The 22,537-nt window shown below is 36.6% G+C and overlaps 1 protein-coding gene across 1 annotated transcript in view; it reads right to left on the minus strand.

Annotated features, from left to right (window-relative positions):
• Positions 1-1,542: 1,542 nt before the first annotated feature.
• LOC114530628 overlaps positions 1,543-22,537 on the minus strand; it is a 32,764-nt gene continuing 11,769 nt past the window's right edge. Inside the window, exons 8-42 of the mRNA XM_028552224.1 lie at positions 22,153-22,251; positions 20,975-21,106; positions 20,471-20,794; positions 19,730-19,987; positions 19,203-19,402; positions 18,601-18,931; positions 18,156-18,281; positions 17,773-17,895; positions 17,323-17,451; positions 16,887-17,009; positions 16,153-16,287; positions 15,506-15,618; positions 15,141-15,244; positions 14,066-14,366; positions 13,438-13,544; positions 12,692-12,980; positions 12,183-12,280; positions 11,691-11,988; positions 11,367-11,461; positions 10,560-10,854; positions 10,252-10,355; positions 9,404-9,695; positions 9,139-9,239; positions 8,712-9,009; positions 7,937-8,043; positions 6,845-6,868; positions 6,462-6,735; positions 5,870-5,973; positions 5,048-5,312; positions 4,699-4,802; positions 3,657-3,888; positions 3,192-3,292; positions 2,576-2,873; positions 1,644-1,667; positions 1,543-1,557 (exon numbers count right to left, since the gene is read on the minus strand). Coding sequence (XP_028408025.1) covers positions 1,543-1,557; positions 1,644-1,667; positions 2,576-2,873; positions 3,192-3,292; positions 3,657-3,888; positions 4,699-4,802; positions 5,048-5,312; positions 5,870-5,973; positions 6,462-6,735; positions 6,845-6,868; positions 7,937-8,043; positions 8,712-9,009; positions 9,139-9,239; positions 9,404-9,695; positions 10,252-10,355; positions 10,560-10,854; positions 11,367-11,461; positions 11,691-11,988; positions 12,183-12,280; positions 12,692-12,980; positions 13,438-13,544; positions 14,066-14,366; positions 15,141-15,244; positions 15,506-15,618; positions 16,153-16,287; positions 16,887-17,009; positions 17,323-17,451; positions 17,773-17,895; positions 18,156-18,281; positions 18,601-18,931; positions 19,203-19,402; positions 19,730-19,987; positions 20,471-20,794; positions 20,975-21,106; positions 22,153-22,251 — 6,023 coding nt within the window. The remainder of the gene's footprint in view (positions 1,558-1,643; positions 1,668-2,575; positions 2,874-3,191; positions 3,293-3,656; positions 3,889-4,698; positions 4,803-5,047; positions 5,313-5,869; positions 5,974-6,461; positions 6,736-6,844; positions 6,869-7,936; positions 8,044-8,711; positions 9,010-9,138; positions 9,240-9,403; positions 9,696-10,251; positions 10,356-10,559; positions 10,855-11,366; positions 11,462-11,690; positions 11,989-12,182; positions 12,281-12,691; positions 12,981-13,437; positions 13,545-14,065; positions 14,367-15,140; positions 15,245-15,505; positions 15,619-16,152; positions 16,288-16,886; positions 17,010-17,322; positions 17,452-17,772; positions 17,896-18,155; positions 18,282-18,600; positions 18,932-19,202; positions 19,403-19,729; positions 19,988-20,470; positions 20,795-20,974; positions 21,107-22,152; positions 22,252-22,537) is intronic.

Consider the following 22,537-nt stretch of genomic DNA (forward strand, 5'->3'; position numbering starts at 1 on the left):
AAACAGTATTTTTTTTATTTACTGTAGGTAAAATCATTTAGTTCGCTGAATAAAACGGCAGACTTGCTTTCTCTTTTGAAATTTTCATGGTTTAAGCTAAACGCGGGCTTGAGACAACCGCCCTCGTTGCATTACTCTAGAAAAGTAGCCAAAGGTAATTCCAATTTCTTTAGAGATTATTGCCTATAAACAGCATGTCGTTTTTTCCACGCAGTCAACCTGATGTCTCAAACCTCCCTTTGAGCATTCTATGCCAATCGTTTTTTGTGATATTCAGAAAATCCAAGAATTACCTCAGCTTAAGAGTCGAGAGATCGTGCTGTAGACAGCTTTCTGTTTAACTTAGAATGAGCCTACCTCGTAATATTGCACGAGGCCAATCGTGCGTCACTTTCACCACAAAATTTCATAATTGCTTGGGACATATTATGTCGGAAAGAAATATCTTGTTGCAGTGTCCACTAAAAATACAATATGTGAGTTGAAACTTTAGATGGTTGATCAAAACCATGAAATGAAACGAGAGATACGCACTAAATTTTTCGTGTTTTCAAAATTGCTAGCCGCGCTATGGAATGAGTATACGTAAAATATCTTGCCGACTTTATGAAATTCGGCATGGACGCATCCCAGATTTGCTCGTATGAATTTTTGAATAAAAAGAATTTTGTTATATCATATTTCAAGCAACTGAAGTGGACTCTCGCGTTCAAATTCGCCAGTTCAAGATGAAATATATGCAGCATTATATCTTACATGAATGTGCATATAGTTATTTTACAACACGTGGAAATTAAGTGATAATGCAAGGTTGATAAATTTTTAAATGCCCACACATCTAAATCTTTTCCAACATCGAGTCACTTGATTTGGTTATTTTATTACGAGGAACGTTTGTTTAACCAAGATTATATGGATATATCCTGGAATATATGAATTGCATGCTACACTTCAATGGCAAATGCGATGCAGTTATTAAGAGTATGTGGAACAATCCCTACCTGACTTGCATTCGTATTGGTTAACCTTACACTGGCTGCGTTATTTTCCTGAGTTTCCGATACAGTGGGCGTATTGACAACACCAAGAGTGAGACTGGAAATATCTGATTCACCATTTTCTTGCAACGTTTGATGCAAAGCATCTTCAACAACATCGGTTTGAACTGGAGTATTAGTTCCTGGTTCGTTGACAACAGCACCTACCACCGTATTACTTCCGGACTCCGTAACGTTGGAATTGAGTAGAACATCATTTTCACTGAATTTTTGGTTTCTGTAAAGCGCAAAATCATTAACTAAATGTTATATGTATTGTGCAAAGTTTCTAGAAATTGGTGCGAAGATTAAAAAAGACGTTTGTTTCATGCAAGTGAATGTAATTTGATGAAATTAATGCGACATTAAAAATTACTAATTTAAAAATAAGCGCTTGACCTCTTTTTGGTTGTTTTTTTTTCAAATACAATTCATCAAAAAGAGATGAAAGAACAAATTTTAAATTAATTTTGTTGTTTTAACAGTTATTTTTTTTAAATGTCATTTATGATTGTTCTTCCTAAGTATAAGGGATAAAAATTATTGCAATCTTTATGGCAATTATTGCAAATTAATCCAAATTATGGCATTTTATTATCAACTTACCCAACAGCTCTCTTCTTCCTTCGGCTGGAATTAAATATAAAACGTTATTGAAAGCGTAATGTGAATAAATTTTCACGATAATATTACGTTATATTGGCAAGCATGAAGCTAAAACATGCAGGGGCGTATATAAAACAGTTAACTATGCATGTTTTGAGTTCGATTCTGATTGACCATGCAATTCTGTGAGCAACGCTTTTATACAACCGGAACAAAATGGTTCCTGTAAGTGGAAGTATGCATGTTGATTCATGGCCGAAAGCAATAAGTTTGGCTCGTTCTATAGTTCGGTGAAAAAATGCATGCATGCACTAAAAAGAACTGTTTTATTTCTCAGATATTCTAATTTCAAATAATCGTAATAATTATATACGTAACATGCATGACAATTGTTCAACCAGAGTAGCCATTGCATGTGGTTAGCTAAATTTAAATGAATAAACGACTGTGTATTCGAACTTACCTAGCGCCTGAATTGAGGTCGCATATATCCCCTGTTGTACTGAAACAAAATGTGTTCATTCTGGCAGCAACTGTCACTTTAATATCGACCACAACCAATGCTGTATACTATATCGAATGGCGTAAGATGGTGTGAGTTTATATGATATAAATAAATGAAAGTTATCACTGTCCTTGTTTTGTAGCAGTTGAAAACCGGTAAAATTTATACATTATATGAGGTTCTTTCTTTTTAATATTAATCTTTTCCTAATAATATATATTCAACTAATGTGAATATTAACAAATAGCCGATAAATAAATGGCAATCGTTTTGAAATAATTAATTAGAGATAGAAACACACGGGGGGCATCGTGATTTCCACTTGGTGACGTCATGTACAAACAACCCTCATTTTGGGTGCAGTCAAATGGCAAGCCAGACTCGGCTCGCAAAGCGTGTCGGTTTCACAGCACGAGTCAAGACTCACCTTCTTTGGACTGAAGTTGAAAATTGTTATCGGCACCAAGTTGTTTGTTTGTGCAGGTGTTAGAGTTGGAGTTTCGCTGCTTGGTATACTTGTACCAGGGTCTTTGAGCTCGCTATTGATGGTAGGTAGTATGTTGTCTTGTTCCGTTACAAATATCGTTGCCAAGACGCTCACAGGTAACGCGCCACTGCCTCCTGGTAAACTTGCGTAAAATGACAGGATGGAATCGGTTCCGTTTTGTGTCGGTGTGTTTGGGAGTCTCTTAATGTGGTCAGCGGTAAAATTATTGCTGACAGCCCTAGCAAAAATGTAGATGTAATTAAGTTATGCTTGATTACAGCGATTCTGTAGAATATTGCAAGATGAAAGGCGTTTTTTAACGTTATTCATAGACCATAGACTACGAAAGCTGCATGTAAAAGCTAAAAAGCCCATTGTATGTCCGTTGTGTATCTGTCTCGTTTCTATGATCTATGGATTACAGGACGGCAAATCCAGTACAGTTTTCTATGATTTCAGCACATAGCTACTACAGTTAGAGATCGCTTTAGCCAATCCAACAGAAGCACGGTCACATTGTACTAATAATCATAATTGCTTTCATAGCTAGACTTACTCTGAAATATTACAGATTGTGCGATGATATTCTCCTCTTCCGCAAAAGTTCTTGATTGCATCTGCCATATTTTGTAGAAACTGCGCGTTTTGAGCTGGCCACTAGATGAATGATTCAAAAGTATGAAATTTACTAAAAAGCGCAAGCCTGCCTTTGAAGAACCAGTTGGCCATGGGTAAGTTCAAATGTGGTTTCTTCGAAGAGGGTGGGGTGTTATATTTTATTGTGGAAAATAGACCAATTGCGAAACTTAGTAACCGCGCCTTCGCGCAACATGGAAACCAGGCTTATTATGCAAAAAAATATTTGTATTTTTTGCAGTAGAAAGCTATTAGCCGGGTTATATGCCCGTTTTCGTCTTTGTACTGGCAGAAACACGAATAGAAAGCTTGGTTCATTTATATCTTCATGTTAATTTATTTACGGTTACAAAAGTTTCATTTATGTTTTACATGTACAACAAACCTCATCTGCTTTGAAATTCTTCAACACCACATGAATTGCGTTTTCAGTCAACAGTCGTGTTATTCTCAAGTTAAGGCCGAGTGATTGGGTTGTGAAGTCTCCATTTATCGCATCTTGGACATCAATGGATGAAATTGGTGATCCTTGAAGGTTGTCTGGATCTTTTACGACGAAGCTAACGTCTCTTGTGTCTGGATCAATTTGGACAACAATGTCGTCGTTGGCGAATTCCCTGATAAGATAAAAAGTACTTACTTACTTACACTAAATATAATTATGATAGGGGCAGCATTATGATAGGGGCAGGTCTATAGTAGGAATGCCACGGGTGCGGAGCCGATAGATGAAAAAATTAAAAGCGTCTCTGTATTCTCAGCACTCATCCTTAAAAAAGGGACAAACCTCCTCAGTGCCATGAAAACCGTCTAAAACTGACAAAAACACTTCTCAAAGTTTCTTCCTAAAGGCCTTCGTCAGGAGACAGGAGAGTATGGTCATACTAATGTTTTTTGCTATTCCAGGTAGTTTATAAAATGCACATTTGATGTAAATTCGCTATGGAAGACTCCACTATCCAGGCCATTGCTTAGTTATAATTCAAATGCATTGCATATATATAATCAATAAAATATTTACTTGGCATAGCTATCCGCTATGGAGTCGTTTCTATGGACTCCTTGGTCCCTAACCGACTAACCCTTTAAGATAAAACCCATTTAGCAAATTTGTCCCAAAAGAAAGTTGATAAATGCAAAAAAGAAATCGCTTTGTTTTTTGTATATAGTATACAATTTTAGAAGAGAAATATTAAAGTGGAATTTTGGCAAGTCTTTTAATTGTTAAGATGCGACCACAGTATATATATTAAACAAATGAACTGCGGTGAAATGCAGTCCTGACAATTTGAATTAGTTTATTGACAGGAATGGCGAACCAGCAAGTTCTGAAGTGGAAACAAAGTAATCGTGGATTTTCAATCACCGCTTAAAGAAATAATCTCCGCTTTACTCTCCACATGCACACATTGACATCGCCAACCTACCTGCTGGTGGGACAAATAGTTGCCCCTGAGTTATTGCTACAATACTCCTTCAACCTGTCGGCAATCGCAACTTGGATATCTAACCTAACGGCGTCATCGGGATGCTAAAATTGAAGAAAGTAAAGAACTTTGTACAGATTCATAAATCACAAATAGCGCATATTTGAAGACGAGGTGGGAAGGAATTTCCCTGTTAAGATTTGTCTCGAATGGAAATAGTAGCTTTAAAATTTTCCATCACTCATATCGAGGGGGAAAAAGCCTATTCACAAAATAATTTAATGGTGTTGTGTATGCACTGCAATGGTGGATGAAACTCTTGATCATTCACTATGATGTCCAAATTTACCTGCGCCATACCCTCAACTGACAGCTGTATAAGATTTTCCGTTTCTTCTCTTGTAAGATTGGTATTTTTGCTTGTTGAAACAATCTCATTTGGTTGTGATATAACATTTCTTGATACACTGTAAATAGTTGATATGAGATCGGAAGACATTGTTGTTCCATCTGGTAGATTAACGAAAAATGATAGTATTGCGTCGCTGCCATCTTGTGTGGGCGAATTAGGCAATATCTGTACATTTTGAAAACTTATTTGATCAACCTGGGCCCTAAAAGACAGAAAATAGCAAAAATTTATTAAAAAAGGTCTAATTGTCACAATGAACACCAACTTATTCTAGTTTCCTGGGGTCGGTTGTATCAAGCCCGTTTAGCTTAAACGTTGCATGGATAAGAGAAAATTAAATAACACTCTTACAACTCTCTTGAATAAGTAAATTTGGATATTATGCACTGAATATGTAGTTGTAAACAGTATTTTTTTTATTTACTGTAGGTAAAATCATTTAGTTCGCTGAATAAAACGGCAGACTTGCTTTCTCTTTTGAAATTTTCATGGTTTAAGCTAAACGCGGGCTTGAGACAACCGCCCTCGTTGCATTACTCTAAAAAAGTAGCCAAAGGTAATTCCAATTTCTTTAGAGATTATTGCCTATAAACAGCATGTCGTTTTTTCCACGCAGTCAACCTGATGTCTCAAACCTCCCTTTGAGCATTCTATGCCAATCGTTTTTTGTGATGTTCAGAAGATCCAAGAATTACTTCAGCTTAAGAGTCGAGAGATCGTGCTGTAGACAGCTTTTTGTTTAACTTAGAATAAGCCTACCTCGTAAGATTGCACGAGGCCAATCGTGCGTCACTTTCACCACAGAATTGCATAATTGCTTGGGACATGTTGTGTCGGAAAGAAATATCTTGTTGCAGTGTCCACTAAAAATACAATATGTGAGTTGAAACTTTAGATGGTTGATCAAAACCATGAAATGAAATGAAAGATACGCAGTAAAATATCTTGCCGACTTTATGAAATTCGGCATGGACGCATCTTAGATTTGCTCGTATGAAAGTTTGAATAAAAAGGATTTTGTTATATCATATTTCAAGCAACTGAAGTGAACTCTCGCGTTCAAATTCGCCAGTTCAAGATGTTATATGCAGCCATTATATCTTACATGAATGCATATATAGTCATTTTACAACACGTGGAAATTAAGTGATAGCGCAAGGTTGATAAATTTTTAAATGCCCACACATCTAAATCTTTTCCAACATAGTGGAGTCACTTGATTTGGTTATTTTATTACGAGGAACGTTTGTTTAACCAAGATTATATGCATATGTCCTGGAATATATGAATTGCCACACTTCAATGACAAATACGCGATGCAGTTATTAAGAGTATGTGGAACAATCCCTACCTGACTTGCATTCGTATTGGTTAACCTTACACTGGCTGCGTTATTTTCCTGAGTTTCCGATACAGTGGGCGTATTGACAACACCAAGAGTGAGACTGGAAATATCTGATTCACCATTTTCTTGTAACGTTTGATGTAAAGCATCTTCAACAACACCGGTTTTAACGGGAGTTGTAGTTCCTGGCTCGTTGACAACTGCACCTACCACCGTATTATTCCCAGACTCCGTAACGTTGGCATCGACTATAACATCAGTTTCACTGAACTGTTGGTTGCTGAAGAAAGATTCCATGAATTGAAAGTCAGTATGAGACTCGAGTCTCAGAGTCAATGTACGTTGTAATTATTGGTAAATATTTCAATTAAGAGTTATCTTTAACGTACCCGGCAGCTCTCTTTCTCCTTCGGCTAAATGTAGATAAAAGATATAGAAATTAAGCACAAGATCACATGGCGCGTTCAATAAGGGGCTGTTCACATGAGCCCGGTAAGCGAGATTTAACGCAGCGTTAGATGTACTCTGAGGGACTGAAATGAGCAGAAGCAATTATGCTGGTGATCGTGTAGTCATCCTAACAATGGTTGGTTGGTTTCAAAACGAATTATTTCAATTCCACAAAATCATCATCTCACGGTTTGTTAAATCTCGGGCAACAGGGTTCATGTGAACGACTCTAAGGGCTGCTTTCCACTGTCGCGTTTTTTGCACATACGTACACGCATGCAGGTAAAAGTTTAAAATCTTTTAAATGATATTAGGGTTTGATCGTCTTCATGATTTGGGGTGTTTTTTCCATGCATAGAATTAAACTTACAACAACTTAGAGGTTTTAAGTATTTATGTGCGTGAGAATGTTGGTCAGATTCCAAAATCAGAAGAAGCATTTTACTGGTTCAGATACGCGGAATCAGAAACAATAATAAAATGGCTCAACATAGCTAGCTAATTTATATCAAATGCTATTTCTTCATGATAACTTGTTGCCTCATACACAGGCACTTTAATAGTAAAATTATAGTAAAATATATAACGTTGCATTCAGTTATTGTATAGAAGTCAACATATTAAGGAAAAGTTCGATTTTTGAATTTCAAAATCATATAGCAAATACGGAATTTTTATACATTTTGAACGTTTTGGGTCTTTCGTTAACTTAGCCAGTCTTGGAAAACACTTTTCTGGGAAAAGGCGGCAATTTGATTTCGCTCTTTGGTAAATGAATAATATATAACACGATTAAAAATTGTTCAATCATAATAGTACAGTTGTGTTTTTTTGAAGAACCCTTCCCAAAATCTTAGTCATTAGACAGTGACATCTTAGTCATTGGACAAAATCAATGATATGTTGAGTGTGACTGTGACTGCATGATACGAATGCATGTCCAACAATCCATGCAATCATTATAATGATGTACATTCATTTGATGATATGGTAAATACGAATTTAAAAAATCAAGCTGGATTGGAACTTACCTAGTGCTAACAAAGAGACCGCACACATTTTCCGTTGTACTGAAACAAAATATGTTCATCCTAGCAGCCACCGTTACTCTAATATCGACCACTACCAACGTTGTAAACTATATAAAACGGTTGGAATATAATTATTATAATGATAAGTATAACTGATATTGCAATCCCGAGGTGCTTATACATTATGCAATTTTCCTTGCATGCAAGAGTGCTCGAAATGTTATAAAAGAAGTCAGCAGAGCGGAATAAAATGTTGTATTTACCAACTTAAGATGTCTCATGCAAGCGTAGAATTGCATTCCAAGTAGCATAAAAATTAGCATAGCGTAACAGCGCCTTTTGTTATATTAATTCATTCCTGCGATCAACTCACTCCATAGTTTATATCCTGAACCTATTCTTATATTAGGGTTGGAACGAGTAGAATTAAATAAACTGCACTAAAAATGTCATAAAAAATTATTTCAGGCTTTGCATCTCCAAAAAGTTATTGCATGCGTTAAACCACCTATGAGTATCTGTAAATTAGATCCTAGAGTATAGTGACAGGAGAATATAACAAAAGGAAAGTAATTGACCATTGCGGGGAAGTAATGGATAACTCCATTTCACCGAAAGTGATGTATACCATTATATTAATGAGAAAAAAATCCTAGCGACATATTGTCCACCAGATTTAGTATGGCAAACATTTAGTATGGCAAACTTTTCCACAGTCAACAGGCGCAATGCATGACGAATCGGCCAAGCGGCTCAGTTTTGCCGCACAACTCACCTTTGCACGTTTAAAATTGAAAATTGTTATTGGCACTAAGTTGTCTCTTTGTGGCGTCGTAAGAACTGGTGTTTCACTGCTTGGCACACTTTCGTCTGGGTTCTCAAGTTCGCTATCTAGAGAGAGAATATCTTCTTGTTCTGAAGTGAATATCGTTGCTAAGACGCTCTTTGGTAACGAGCTACTGCCATCTGGTGGTAAAGTTGCGTAAAACGACAATATGGAATCGGTCCCGTTTTGTGTCGGCGAATCCGGAAGCCTCTGAATGTTGTCAGCGGTAAAAGCGTTGCTGACAACCCTGGCAAAAAAAGATATGCGTTATATGAACTGAATTGATGTGGCTTTTCTAAACACTGGTTTCATCTGCCGCCACCTATTCCTATGGCTATTTTAATTGTTTCCCTGAGGTAAAAATAGAATAACTTACTCTGAAATGTTACAAATATTTCGATGGTATGTTCCTCTCGCGCAGAAAGTCTTGATTGCGTTTGCCATGTTTTCTCGGAACAGTCCATCACGGAGAGACCACTAAAAGAGTTATTTTAAACAATATAAAATCCAAGAAATTTGAGCGTTTGAGCGTTTCGTTCTTATTGAAATTCGTTTTCAGCGCACGTGAACCTTTTGAAGTTTTACAACTTATTCATCACAGCTTCCATACGAATTCATATTTGTAAAATTAAGAATCAAACCTGATCGGCTTGGAAATCTTTCAGTACCACCTCTATTGCATTTTGCGTATTATCCACCGTCGGTGGTTTTTCTGTAACAATCTGGACTGTCGTTAACACAGTGAGCTGTAATCCAGTATTTTGTTGAATAGAAGAAAGTTGTTCATTCATAATTAGAAGAAGAATAGCCTGTGATACAGTTCCACCTCCCGGATACTCGACGAAGAATTCTATTTCAGCATTCGCGCCATTCTGTTCTGGATTACCTGGGTTCACAAATCTCACGTGGGAGCTCGTAAATGGACTTTGACCACTAAAATCATACACATTCACATTTGATTTATATTCCATAAATTATTAGGTTTTTCACAGAATAAATGCAGACATGCAGTGCAGCAGCCTCCCTGTATACTGTAGACTCAGAGGTTCTGAAAATGAACTGGGTAGTCCACATTCTTTGTAGTTCACATTACTTTGGTAGTTCACATTCTTATATAATATTAATCCTATATTGTTTGCTTCTAAGAACTGAACTGATTATCTTAACGCTTCCATATATAGGCTATAGTTACAGTGGAGCAACCTTGTAGAACAGTTTGCCTGGATATCTCAGATTAGCTCCACCACTTAAAGGATCTTTAAAATGCTATTTACCTTACTATATAATATTAATCCTATATTTCCAGCTTTGGTTCAACAGTAATAGAACAAGGTACCCTTTTAGAACAGTAATAGTCTTACCCAAAACAATTTGCAATGAAAACTGAAAATACTAGCCTCGACCCTCTTAATAATCTTATTTCTTTACTATCGGATTCTAGGGAACACAAAAAATTTTTGAACAGGCAGTTTCGAGCAAATAACATTACCTTGGTAGTTCACATTCTTGAATTCGAGCTTGACTTGCTTGACAGTATTCAGTAATCGCCTGTGCTACGTATCCTCGGAAAGTCAAATCTTGTATAGCAGACCACTAAAAACAATTTAATATCCGTTTGAAGTTCTCCTTTTCTATAAATGACAGCTCATTATAGGGCCTTCAATGCAAACGATCAAAGAGACGTCACCACGAGCCCCAAGTTTATTGCCTAGTCTTCGGAATTTGTGTCACTCAAGTCTATAGCTTAGGTTGGCAACCGTGGACAGCCGAAGTGCATATGCAGGCAAAAAAAATTACCTTGTCTGCTTGGACGTTCCCTGCAGATATGTTAACTGCATTTGAAATTTGATTCGCAGTGGCTGTTGACGATGGTCTGGGAGCTAATGTGGACGTTTCTAATGATATATCCAACTTCGTTGCGTTCCTAAGCTGTGCAAGTCGTTCGGCTAAAATTCCTGCCAGTAAATTTCGTTGCACTGTTTTGTTGCCGGACGGGTAATCAACGAAGAAGGTGTAAGTGACATTATCACCATCTTGTACCGGGGAACCTGCAATTCGGGTAACGTTCGATAATCCAAACGACACTTGATCACTAAGCAAAAGAACGAGCTTTATTGAATAAGACAACTTTCACAAGTGAGATTATATCCCAGTAGAGGGAGAACGCTTCTGCCCTATATATAGCACTAATTTACGAAATATCATGCACTTTGAGGCATTTGATTTAAAGAATATTCAGGTTTCGAACGACTAAAGAAAAATGAAAAAATCGGAAACACCTTTTTACTTTCTCCGAGGTAACTGAACATGGTAATTGCATGATTGATCTGTTGAGCAAATTGCGTCTTCACCTTAATTTTGATTTCGAATTTTGAATGTCAAATGGGAGGTGATTCTTGTTCATATGACTGGTTCCAAAACCATTTTTATAAATTATACCGGCAGTTTCCTCATATATGGTCATGAAGCCTTATTCTAATATAATATCTATGTCAGTGATTACGGCCCCGAAACCTTTTTTGTCATCGACCACGTGACAATATATCGGCGACGTATGTGAATTTGGCTTTAGTAATTACAACTACATTAGACCTGATATCGTACCTTGAAGCACCACAGACAACAAGGTTGGCGGCGCAAAAACTTCCAACCTGTGTAGCTATCGCAGCTCTCCACTTGTTATCTATAAAACTATGCCACTGAAAAATAAAGAAAATAAATTATTCTCTTCATTCAAAAGTGCAAGCAATTTATTCACAAAAGCAACGAAAAAATTCACTATATGCATATGTTTCAAACGAGCACGGATTTTTTTATCGTTATTTTGTATCAGTCAAATTACTATCGTAATTTCACCCATTTTACTTGATCGAACAACCGTTTTCTTATATCTCGCAAAAGTCTCATGCAATAATCGTCATTACATACTTGGTTAGCCTGTTGATCAAGGATCGTGATTACGACTGTATTGCTTGATTGGTCGGCATTTGGTGAGGTTGGAGCCGGAAGTTCCAACGATGTTTGCAGGGAGAAGAAGAGTGATGATTCAGATTGCATTGCTTCTATCTCAAGGTAGACGATTGAAGCCAATACATTCTTCGTTATTGGATTACTTTCGCCGGGGTATGTCACGTAGAAACTGTAATCAATATTGTTGCTTCCAGCATTGGTGGGAGTTCCAGCTGAAGAACGTTGAACATCGGATTCACTGAATGATGCTGAGCCTCTGCGAAGTCCAAAAAAAAAGAAACAACAAACGCGATTTAGTGCAGGGGAACCCTCGACGTGCGCTAAGGTTTGCTGAGGTGAAAGAAAATGCATTATGTCTAATAAAAGCAACATTAATTTTTCAACAGATAAAAACAACGGACGACAATATGCAATGGTAACGCTCGTGAATTGATAATGAGTATCATGTACCCGGATTGTACTTGACAGTTCGCCAGATTAGCACTGCAGTATTCAGCAATTCGTTTTGCAATGGATTTCCTTAATCGACGATCATACAAGTGCGTCCACTATTGAAACAAATAAAAAAATAAAATCTATTAGAAGCAGCAGTGCTATAGTACCAAAAATTCAAGAATAACAGGTACAGTACTGTCCAGACTTAACCTAACACTGCGGTTGCGATTCGGTTCAACCTCCGTCTTACCGCGGTTCGACCTCGGTCTGGCCTCGGTTCAACCGCGATCAAACCGTGGTTTGACTTAGGTTAACCGCAGTTTTTGTTTGAGGGAAATGTTTTCAAGGAAAAAATTTCTGGTTCCTTCAGACCAGACCATAAGAAAATTACTTTTAACATTTACAAAAAAGTGAAAAAAAATTCACACTCACGCTTGAGTCTCTACGCGCGTGTTAAAAAGTATCCTGAAAAAAAATTATCATCCCTGGCAATTCTGGGTCGCAGAATCTTGTAATAAACATACCTGACTCGTGCCAAACGATGCTATTCGAATGACCACGCTGTTAGTTGTTTGCTCACTAGTTGCAACCGGAGGATTAGCCGGTTCAGCAGAAGTCTGGATTTCAACTTGTTGTGACAGTGCAATCTCAAGGTCTGTCTCTCGAGTCACTAACATCGAAGCAAGTACATTTCGTAGCACGGGATCCGAACTGCTCGGGTGATCTACATAAAATGAGACCAGGACGTCTCCTCCACTTTGGGATGGGGAACCGCTCAGACGTTTTATGTGACTTTTGTTGAAGCTTTGCGACCTGGAAAGGTGAATGAAGGAAAAATGCGAAGTTGAAATCCAGTGAATATGATTCGCAAAAATCACGCGGGACTAAAAACGGTATTCCTCTCAGAGTTCGATCATCACCATTTTCTTAATCTTGTTTTAATCTATTGATTAGTCTTTTTTTTCGACCGTAGTTAATTTTTTTTTTACATTTCGGTGACGTTTTGACTGATGGGTTTGCATCTGTCGCGTCATTCTACACTGGTTCGCCCTTGGCTAATTCTCAGAAGATTTTTGATTTAAAATTGTTCATTATGAAATCGTTTCATTAAATGACAAGAGTGCATGGTATTTCTAATTATCAAGAATCCTTGGGATATAAGTATATAGCCTATTCTCGTCTTGTCGTGCCTAAAAGCAATACGAATACCGGGAAAAATATGCAGGAACAAATTTTTCTCTGAAGTTTAATTTAACGTTTAGCTACTTACTCGGTAAGACCACAATCTTGCGAGCGCGAGTAGTTATCCATACTGCAGTATTTGTTCAGAGCAAGAGCAACTGATCGCCGAAACACGGTGTCGTAAAATATTGTCCACTGTAATAATAATGATAGAGATCAATGAGACAATAGACCTTTTCGGTAATTATGTCACAACATTTTAACATCACAAGGTCTTAAATCTAGAACCATCTTAAATGAAATGGGTTTCAAGTTTTAATCTCACGAGTCTCGTGCAAAGATGCAAAACATCCTTCTTCAACACATGCATGAAAAATATTTTTTTGTTTTGACCAATAAATGTGCAAATAAGCCACAACACGAGACCGAGGCTGAGTGGCCAAGACCGCGAGCCTCGTTCCAGCGTCATGGCTTATTTCCATACTTGTTCGTCAAAATGAAAAAATATTTTTCATGCACGGGTTAAAGAAGGATGTTTTGCATCTTTGTACATAGCTTGTGAGAGCTAGTAAAACTTGAAATCCATCTCATTTAACGTGGTTCTAAATTTAAAACGATAATGTTGTGATGTAATTACAGAAAATGTCCATTGAGATGCTGGTATCTTACATTTCGAGTGGACTATATTGGGATGTATTTGTTTAATTGTTATATACCTGATTTGGCGAAAAATCTAATATTTTCAGTTGTACTGCGTTACTAATCTCATTCGCAGTTGGAGTACCAGGCGTTTCGGGTAGGACGGAAGTGTCCAGGGTGACGTTTAAACTGATCAGCTGTTCAAACTTTGCCAATTCTGCGAACACGATAGAAGCTAAGATGGTTTTGTCAAGCGTCTTGTTTGTGAATATGGTGCTGGGATAATCGACGTAAAACCTGATTATTGCGTTATTCCCCGAATCCTCCGGGTAACCAGGCAACCGCTTAACGAGCTTCTCGTTGAAAAATAGCTGGTTTCTATAAAAAAACACAGATAACCAGTGCAAATGTCAATTCGTTTTTTAACATAAGATTTTGATCCACGTATATGCAGTCGTAGTCTACGCTATAGTTATCAGCGTAAGTTTCCTCGACAAGAAATCAAGGTTTATACATGAAAACATGTTTTTAAAAAACTCATATAGCATACAAACGTATTTTTTAAAAAACTCATATAGCCAACACTATAATAGTATTTTAAGAGATGTGTTTATCGATTTAAGTTGCGGGATGATGCATGAAACGTTTTCTCTCGTTTAAAGGATATTTTACGATACATCATCCTTTTTGGAGCTTTTTGCGGCCATGGTATAGTTATCTCGATTTTCTGTGGCATCTCCGAACAAAAACTTCCCTAAACCGAATCCTTAACATCATTTGCTTAAACTTTGTGAAAATATTTTATATTTGTTCGAAAATATTTTAAAAAAAAATTGGGGGCTTTTTGTCAGATATTCCGACATTTGTACGGCGGTTGAGGTATACAAAGAGTTCCGAGCAACGCTCCCAGGTTGAAGACCGGAATAGTTCAAAGACGAGCGGAAAGATATATTTTTGACGTTTCTTTTACAGATTTCACACATTAGATATGTTGCATGCCTTTGTGCTATGAAAGAGAACACGCGAGACTTCATAGTTTTTCCAGTTAGGGGATGTCACATAAACCTATAGTAGTGTCTTGATAAGTTTAATAAATAGTACAAATAACGATGGTAATCACGATCCTGAACACCCAACTATAGCTAAACTTACTGTTCAACTCCGCAATCTTGTGGCCTGAGCGTGTTCTCATTACAAAAGTCATTCAGCAATTTAACAACAGAGTCTTTAAATAGCACGTCAGCATCCAAAGTGTACTAAGCAATATCAAAAAGAAAAAACGACGCAATAAATAACTTTATAAATTTGCATAGTGGCAACTATATACATAGATAGAGGGATTGTGTATTTTTGCACTTTGAATGCACAATTAAGGCGAGAATGGAAAAATAATTAACAAAAAATCTTTTAAGGTGAATTTTTTCAAAAGTCTTACAATAAGTGAAGAAACTTTGAGACTCTGAGACTGATTTTATTTGTGCATTATGAAGCAAGCGTTTCAGTTTTTCTAAACTTACATTTGAGTTCTGATAGTCAGCCAACGTGATTTGAACGGCGTTATCTATCTGATCTTGTCTGGCGCTTGGCGGTGCTGGAGCCAGATCAGCCACAATGTTGTCATCTTCTTTGACTAAAAAGTGAGCAAAATTTATTTTAATCACAGTAAATAAGATTTTTAAAATGATAAATATACTATAGTAGATATCGTGGGACACCTAAAGTCGCTATTTTGCCTAGCATGAACGGGATAGAAAACTTTTCGTGCACGAATTTAAGGGGAATGAGAATTTTAGTTTGCTCAGAAAAGTCACGCAAAAAGTTTTGCATATATATTCATAAGAGAACAATACAACAGAACAATAAAACAATGGGATAAACATATAGGACCCTTTTTGTTTGCTCCAGGTAAAACTCTAATTAATAAAACTTTTCGTTGACTGATTCTCGCGTTCTTAATATATTTTTTGAGAGAACATATTCTCGATTAGGGAGACATTCCTTGAAGTTTGCATCCCTTGAAATTTTAAAAACAGAATAAATCGTGATTTTTTTGTATAACTGAGACCACCTTAATCAAACACGGGCCTCCCCCGGCCTCCTTCTAAACACAACCCATGCATGATGTAAAATATATACACGCGGGACCCAACCCCGAGGTACTTACATATACACGTTCCATTAACTCTAACCATGTTCAACCTCTTTGCACAACCGCATCTAAAACTTCCGGGAATATTTTCGCATTCTTCCCCCACCCCGTTACAGACGTTCGATTGATCTTCAAGACATTCGTTCTTATCTGAAAATGTGGTGAATATTATTTATAAAAACCATGCACGTACATAACCAAATTTGAAGATTGTCTGAAATCTGTGATCTCAAAGGATCTCCGGCTCAATCTCACTGTCCCGCGGATATGTTTTTATGATCGCAGCATTGCTATAGATTATATTATATTGTCAATCTTGTTTCTAAGGTCTTTTAAATTGTTAAATCTTCTTCGCACTTGTCAATATTAACATTATGGATCTTGCATAATTTGCTTTCCGGTATTTTGTTGAAACGGCAAAATAAGCGGTCAACCATCGGATAGAGAATACGATTGAAAAAAATCTGCATGGCTAAATGTTTGAACGAATGCTAAATGAAAATGTTTAATGGTGTTGAGACGGCTTTTTCAACGTGTTTGCATGGAGCCACGCACGGGTTTGCATGGACCAATATGAAGTTTTTCAGAATCATTTGAACGAAAATCTTAAGCGCTTAAACGCCTGTACTGATAATGCTTAAACGCCCCTACTTTGATCGTTCGTCAACAAAAGTGTGTCAACGTATGTTTTCTCGCAGGCATGCAAGAAGGTCATGCACATTTGAAACAATTATTGTTGTTTTACAAACCTTCACAAGAAGTTGGGCCCGTGGAAACATATCCCGACAAACATGAGCATGTGTAACTGCCGATGGTGTTTTTACATTCTTGATCACAAAGGTTGCCTTGTGTGGTTGCACATTCATCTACATCTAAAATGCAAGGGAATTAATATTTAAGTAATAACATGTGCAGTACATGTATCCTTGGCGCTAGCGCGTATTCAGCTTTTGCTGCGATGCATGTAATTTGAATAAACGTCAATCTCATTAAAACAGTTAATCCTCATTTAACATAACATAACACACTTAATATAACATAATACATATCTTATAATATATATTCTATACCTTATCAAATATAATATATAAGAGATCCTCTTAAACAGAAGTTTAATGTGATTGATATATATATATTTAATATTACTACATTCAAAGGTTGGCAGGTAACTAGAAACTATATAACCTTCACAAGTTGTTGAATCCGTTGCAAGACGGTATCCAAGGTTACAATCACATTTCTCCTGTCCAACCTGGAGCGGATCAATAAAACAAATCTGCTGACATGGATTGCTTTGATCACATTGCGTTTTTGCTGAAAAGAAATGTAACTTAATGTTAATTTTTCACATTCGATTGTTTCAATCTTCTTGTTCAGAAGAACAATAGAGCCCGTTTTCCACTAGGCGAATTTGATATCCGAAATCCGGTGATGTGATTGGTTTGAGAAAAAATTCGCCGCGAAAAAGTAGAATCGCTCCCTACTTTTTATCTGTTTGCGCGGATAAATTCGCCTATACAGTGGAAAACGTGCTTTAAACGTGAGGCAATTTTTTCTTTGCAGGTTTCTTCTAAATATAATGCACCTAATCGAGCTCGAGTTAACTCGCGGTAAAATAAATATATTACATATTACCTGTACAAGACTTGGCGTTGTCAGGATCGGTCAAGAATCCGATCCTGCAATAGCAATTATATGAGCCGATTGTGTTGTTGCACAGCTGACTACAGTCGTTGGCTTTGGCGCATTCATCTATGTCTATACGAGAATAAAAATATATTAATATTATTAAAGTCTAAATGTAGCTACTTAAAAATTTGTTTTTTACAGTCAGTAATATTGTTTCCGGTTTGAACACTACAAAGTCATTTTGTGTCGCCTGTGGCATATTAGGTAACATGTATGTTCTTTATAGGCTAATAGTTAAAGAACAATTTGTTTGTGATACATGCTCGGCAACACTAAGATGAATTGTTAATGAATTGTATTCTAATATACAAACGTATATGTAACCTTACCATTACACGTTTTTCCATCACTCAAATCTAATGAGAATCCATCATTGCACCCACAAAAGTAGGAACCAGCTGTATTGGTGCACTTTTGGTCGCAAACAGTCTGATTAGCTCCGCATTCATTGATATCTAAAATAATGTTATAAGATGGCATCCATGCACTTTCTCTATTTTTGTGCTCAAACCAATCTGTTTTGGAATAAACGGGCTTGCAAACAATATTAGCTAAAACGTCCAGATACCTTTTGAGAACATTCTACTCAGTCAGGTTTATAAATTTGCTACCATGCAGCCAATCAGCAAAATACTACAGAGCATTGGTTTTCATTCACAAGAAAATTAATGACAACTGCATAGAAATATAATCTTCATGTGTGTGTAAAACAGTAAAAGACCCTTCATAAAAAGCTAAAAAATACTAAGAGATGATGAAAATTGTTGTACCAACCACTACAAATAGCTCCATCGCCTTCGTATCCTTGAGGGCAAGTCCCGCAAGTGAAGCCCGTCGGAGAGTTGGCGCACGTGACCAAAGGATGACACGGCGGTGTCAAATGTCCCCTGCAGAAATCTTTTACGGTTTCACAGAATTCCCCAGTGTAACCAAGCGGGCAATTACAGGACATAACGAGAAAAGTATTTTTGATAGCTGCCGTTTGTTCTGACGATGCTTCAGGAACAAAGCATCCGCTACCGTTTAGACACCGGCAGAGTTGGATGTATGGAGAAAGCGTCGTACTTGCGTTTTTTGTATCTTGAACCAAAAATGTTATATTGGCCTGCGAGTAGAAGAATATAACTAGTTTAAATGGTGACAAAACTCACTGCAATTTTTTTGGGAGTGGTCCCCTATTTTTCAAAGAACTTTAAAAAGAAAAGTAAAATCGAATAATTTTATATAGCTGCACTTTTACGAGGAGACGCTGTAGTGAATTTAAAAAAATGGATTTGCAGAGTTTCTAAGAGAGAACATTTGGGTTATTAAAATTAAATGAGTAAATTGGAATTTTTGCTAGAACACAATTCTTCGTGTGAGAATGCAATACATACTGGATCAGGAGAATCTACATGCCAAACGAAAGTCAATTGATTGCCATTCGTTGTATATGTTGCACCAGGTGGAAAATTTGGAACGTCAAACATAATATCATCGCCATCCGGATCTTCGGCTTCAAGTGTTATTGTGAATGTCTCTCCTAAGGTCACGTTGATGACAGTCAAATTTTCTTTGAATACCGGTAGATTATTTTCTGTGAGTAGAAAAAAATTATGTTGGAATACGAAACCTGATGAGTCGGAAAATATAGTCATTGTACTGTTATGTATGTATATATATATATATATATATATATATATATATATATACACATATCTAAGTGTGTAACTATATTAACGCCGTTATTTAACGCCAACTACTTGCGACTCGTTTTAGGATTAAACCATATGTTATTTTCCCCTCATATAACCTCTTTTTTTACGTATTGAATGATCAAGTCTATATATGCACAATAGTTAGCATGAAAAGCTCTTCAATACAAAGAGAAAAATATTACTGCACCAAGTAGCTATATACTAACCAATTTCTGCGACTTCATTGTTTATAGACGTGATTTCTGTCAGCGTTGATTTTCCAACTGCAACATCGTTTGTTGCTGCGATGTCAAAAAGACAGGTGACATCATTACCACAAACACTTTCAGCTTCTGCTCTCAATGTTTCGTTCATATCATTTATTGCTTGGTCAAAAAATATTGGAACAAAATTGCTTGGACATTTGTACGCAGGTGTATCATCATCTATGTTTTGGTATATTTTTTCGTCTTGATTCACTCTCCCTAAGGATTAATAATGGTAATTGCTCTGAGTGGAGTGCAATTTGGTGTGGATTTTGTAATCACAAGTTTGATTCCACACCAAAATTGCACGACCCGAAGTGCAATTTTGGCTGAAAGAACCGTAAACGGTGTAATATGTAAGTAATTTTCATCTATTTTTGTCAAGAAATTTTGCAGGGCATTTGAAAAGACAAAATAATAAAATTATGTTCCATTTTCCCATGCAATTTGATTGGACAGTTACACTGAAATACTAAATCTGATTGGTAATTGTGGTGCAGAGCTTCAATCTTATTGGTTTATAAATGATGTGATTAATGCTCAAAAATAGTGCGATTTGGGAATTAATCACACTATTTTTAACCAATCAGATTGCAAAAACACCATTGATTTCAAAATGAATATAATAAAGATCTATATTGCATCAATTTCTCATTATGGTGCATTCAGAATATAGCAATCTGCCTATAGCAATGTACTTACACGCTTCCCCGAACTTATGAAATATATCAGAGTCACTCAAATCAATTGGTAAAGCTGTTCCATTTGGTAACGTGAAGTCGTCCTCTATTTTTCCATTCCATTTTCCTGCTAATCCAAGTGATGAGTTCTCGTACGATTTCAAAAACGATGTCACGAATGTAAAAAAAGTGCCGTTTGCTGCTTCATTGATTCTTACTCCATTTCCAAGTGGTGTTCCAACCTCAAATGTGTTGTTGACATAAGATAGAGTAACACCACTCTCTAGTGTTGTTGCATTTGAACCCGGAGTGAACTCATTACCATCAACATGCACACGCAAACCACCTTAATAAATAAGGAGAAACTTTATTACTATAGAATAGCGTTCTTGTTTGAATTTGTTTGTAATGTTTTTTTATTTGATGGAAGTGTAGTAGATTTTGCAAAACCCGTCAAAACATGAATTATTAATTTCTGCCAGCCTGTTTTCATTTCTGGAATGGTTTTAGTTTCACATGCACATACCTCCTTCGTTTAGGTTTATTTGAACGGTTTCCGAATTACCCTCCTTGACAGCAATTCCTGTAAAGCCAGTTGCATTAACATTTCCAACCCTTGTTGTGCGAACTTGCACCACAAGAGAGCTGTCGTTGGTACCTGTTTAAAAATACAGTTGAATAACAAAAAATAAGTTATTGTTTTCATGGGCTTCTAAAACCTGTAATCTTTTATGTTAAACTCAAAATTCACATGAAATCACATGTGACATTTCACATCTCATTGAAAAGATTTCACATACAGTCACATGTGAGATGTCATATTATGTGAAAGGATTTCACATAAGGTCGCATGTAAGATCTCACATGTGAAAGGATTTCACATGAAATTGAAAGCGAAATTTCACATGTGAAAATATTTCACATAAAGTTACTTTATATAAATTTCACATGCCAAAGGTTTCACTTATAATCATGCATACCAGGCAACCACTGTTAAAAGGCAGTTAGCTTAATCGCTGTTTGTTTCTAGAGTTTAGCCATTGAAGTCACGTGTTACGAAAGCATGAAGTTTTTGTAAACAATGCTTCACGGTTTTTTATATCTGAACTTTCGAGTCTTAAAGAGTAAGAGTGTTAAAAAACTTCTAAGCATAAATTCATCAATCATGAAACTTCCTCTTTCACAGGTCAACTAACAATACTATATCAGTATAGCAATGAGCAACTTATCATCCTGCAAGACGGTATAACTGCAACAATTTCAATAGGAACCTTCCGCTATCTGGACAATGATAGCTGAAAAGGCCCTCTTTCACCATAATCGGAATGGACAACTCGCAAGCTCGCTTCGTGAGAATACTTAATTTGTCTTGACTTAAGTACCCAAGTTGCGATCCTGAAAAGAGCCTTAGATCAAGGAGATTTGATGAATTTGATGAAATACTAAATAAATATTCAAAACTCCCTAATGGGAGGGGGTTGTTGTACTAAATCTTTACAGTGATCTTTTTTAAAGCCTGGTTCTCATTATTCAATTTTATCCACAATATTTCATGAAGGTACTTTTTTCTCCAGTGTTAATCGCCGACTGTTGATGACCTCGGAAAAGCTTAAATGATGCATGGCTCAATATAGCTTCGAAAAACGATTCGATCGAACGCCAACTATTTTCAAATGCTGCATTTTTGTTAGAAGCATTTCTGACCTGGCATCTCGCCTTTGAAATACGTAAACCATCCACAGCCATTGAATGTGTAGTTTTTGCCATCGAGTGAAATAAAGTGTGGATCACCAAACATGCGCCCTAAAGTAAAATGGTTTAATAAGATTTTACAGGCAAAGAAAGAAACTAGGGGAACGCGATGTTATTATCAAGGCTACTTTTCATTATGGCAAGTTTTAGAGTATGAGTGATTGAAAAAACAAGGTCATAGTAAACAAAGAAAGACCAAACGCGGGGCTACTGAGAATCATATACCACCAAATCCAAATTGAAACACGTTAAAACGTATACTTGAGAGATATATGTTGCTGTTTTATGGTTTTTGCTTCGGTATAAGGCAATAAAATTCATTAACAAAGCGTAGCTA

This window comes from Dendronephthya gigantea, unplaced genomic scaffold (genome assembly GCF_004324835.1).
Source record: "Dendronephthya gigantea isolate DGI-Jeju-01 unplaced genomic scaffold, DenGig_1.0 000001F, whole genome shotgun sequence".
Classification (NCBI taxonomy): domain Eukaryota; kingdom Metazoa; phylum Cnidaria; class Anthozoa; order Malacalcyonacea; family Nephtheidae; genus Dendronephthya; species Dendronephthya gigantea.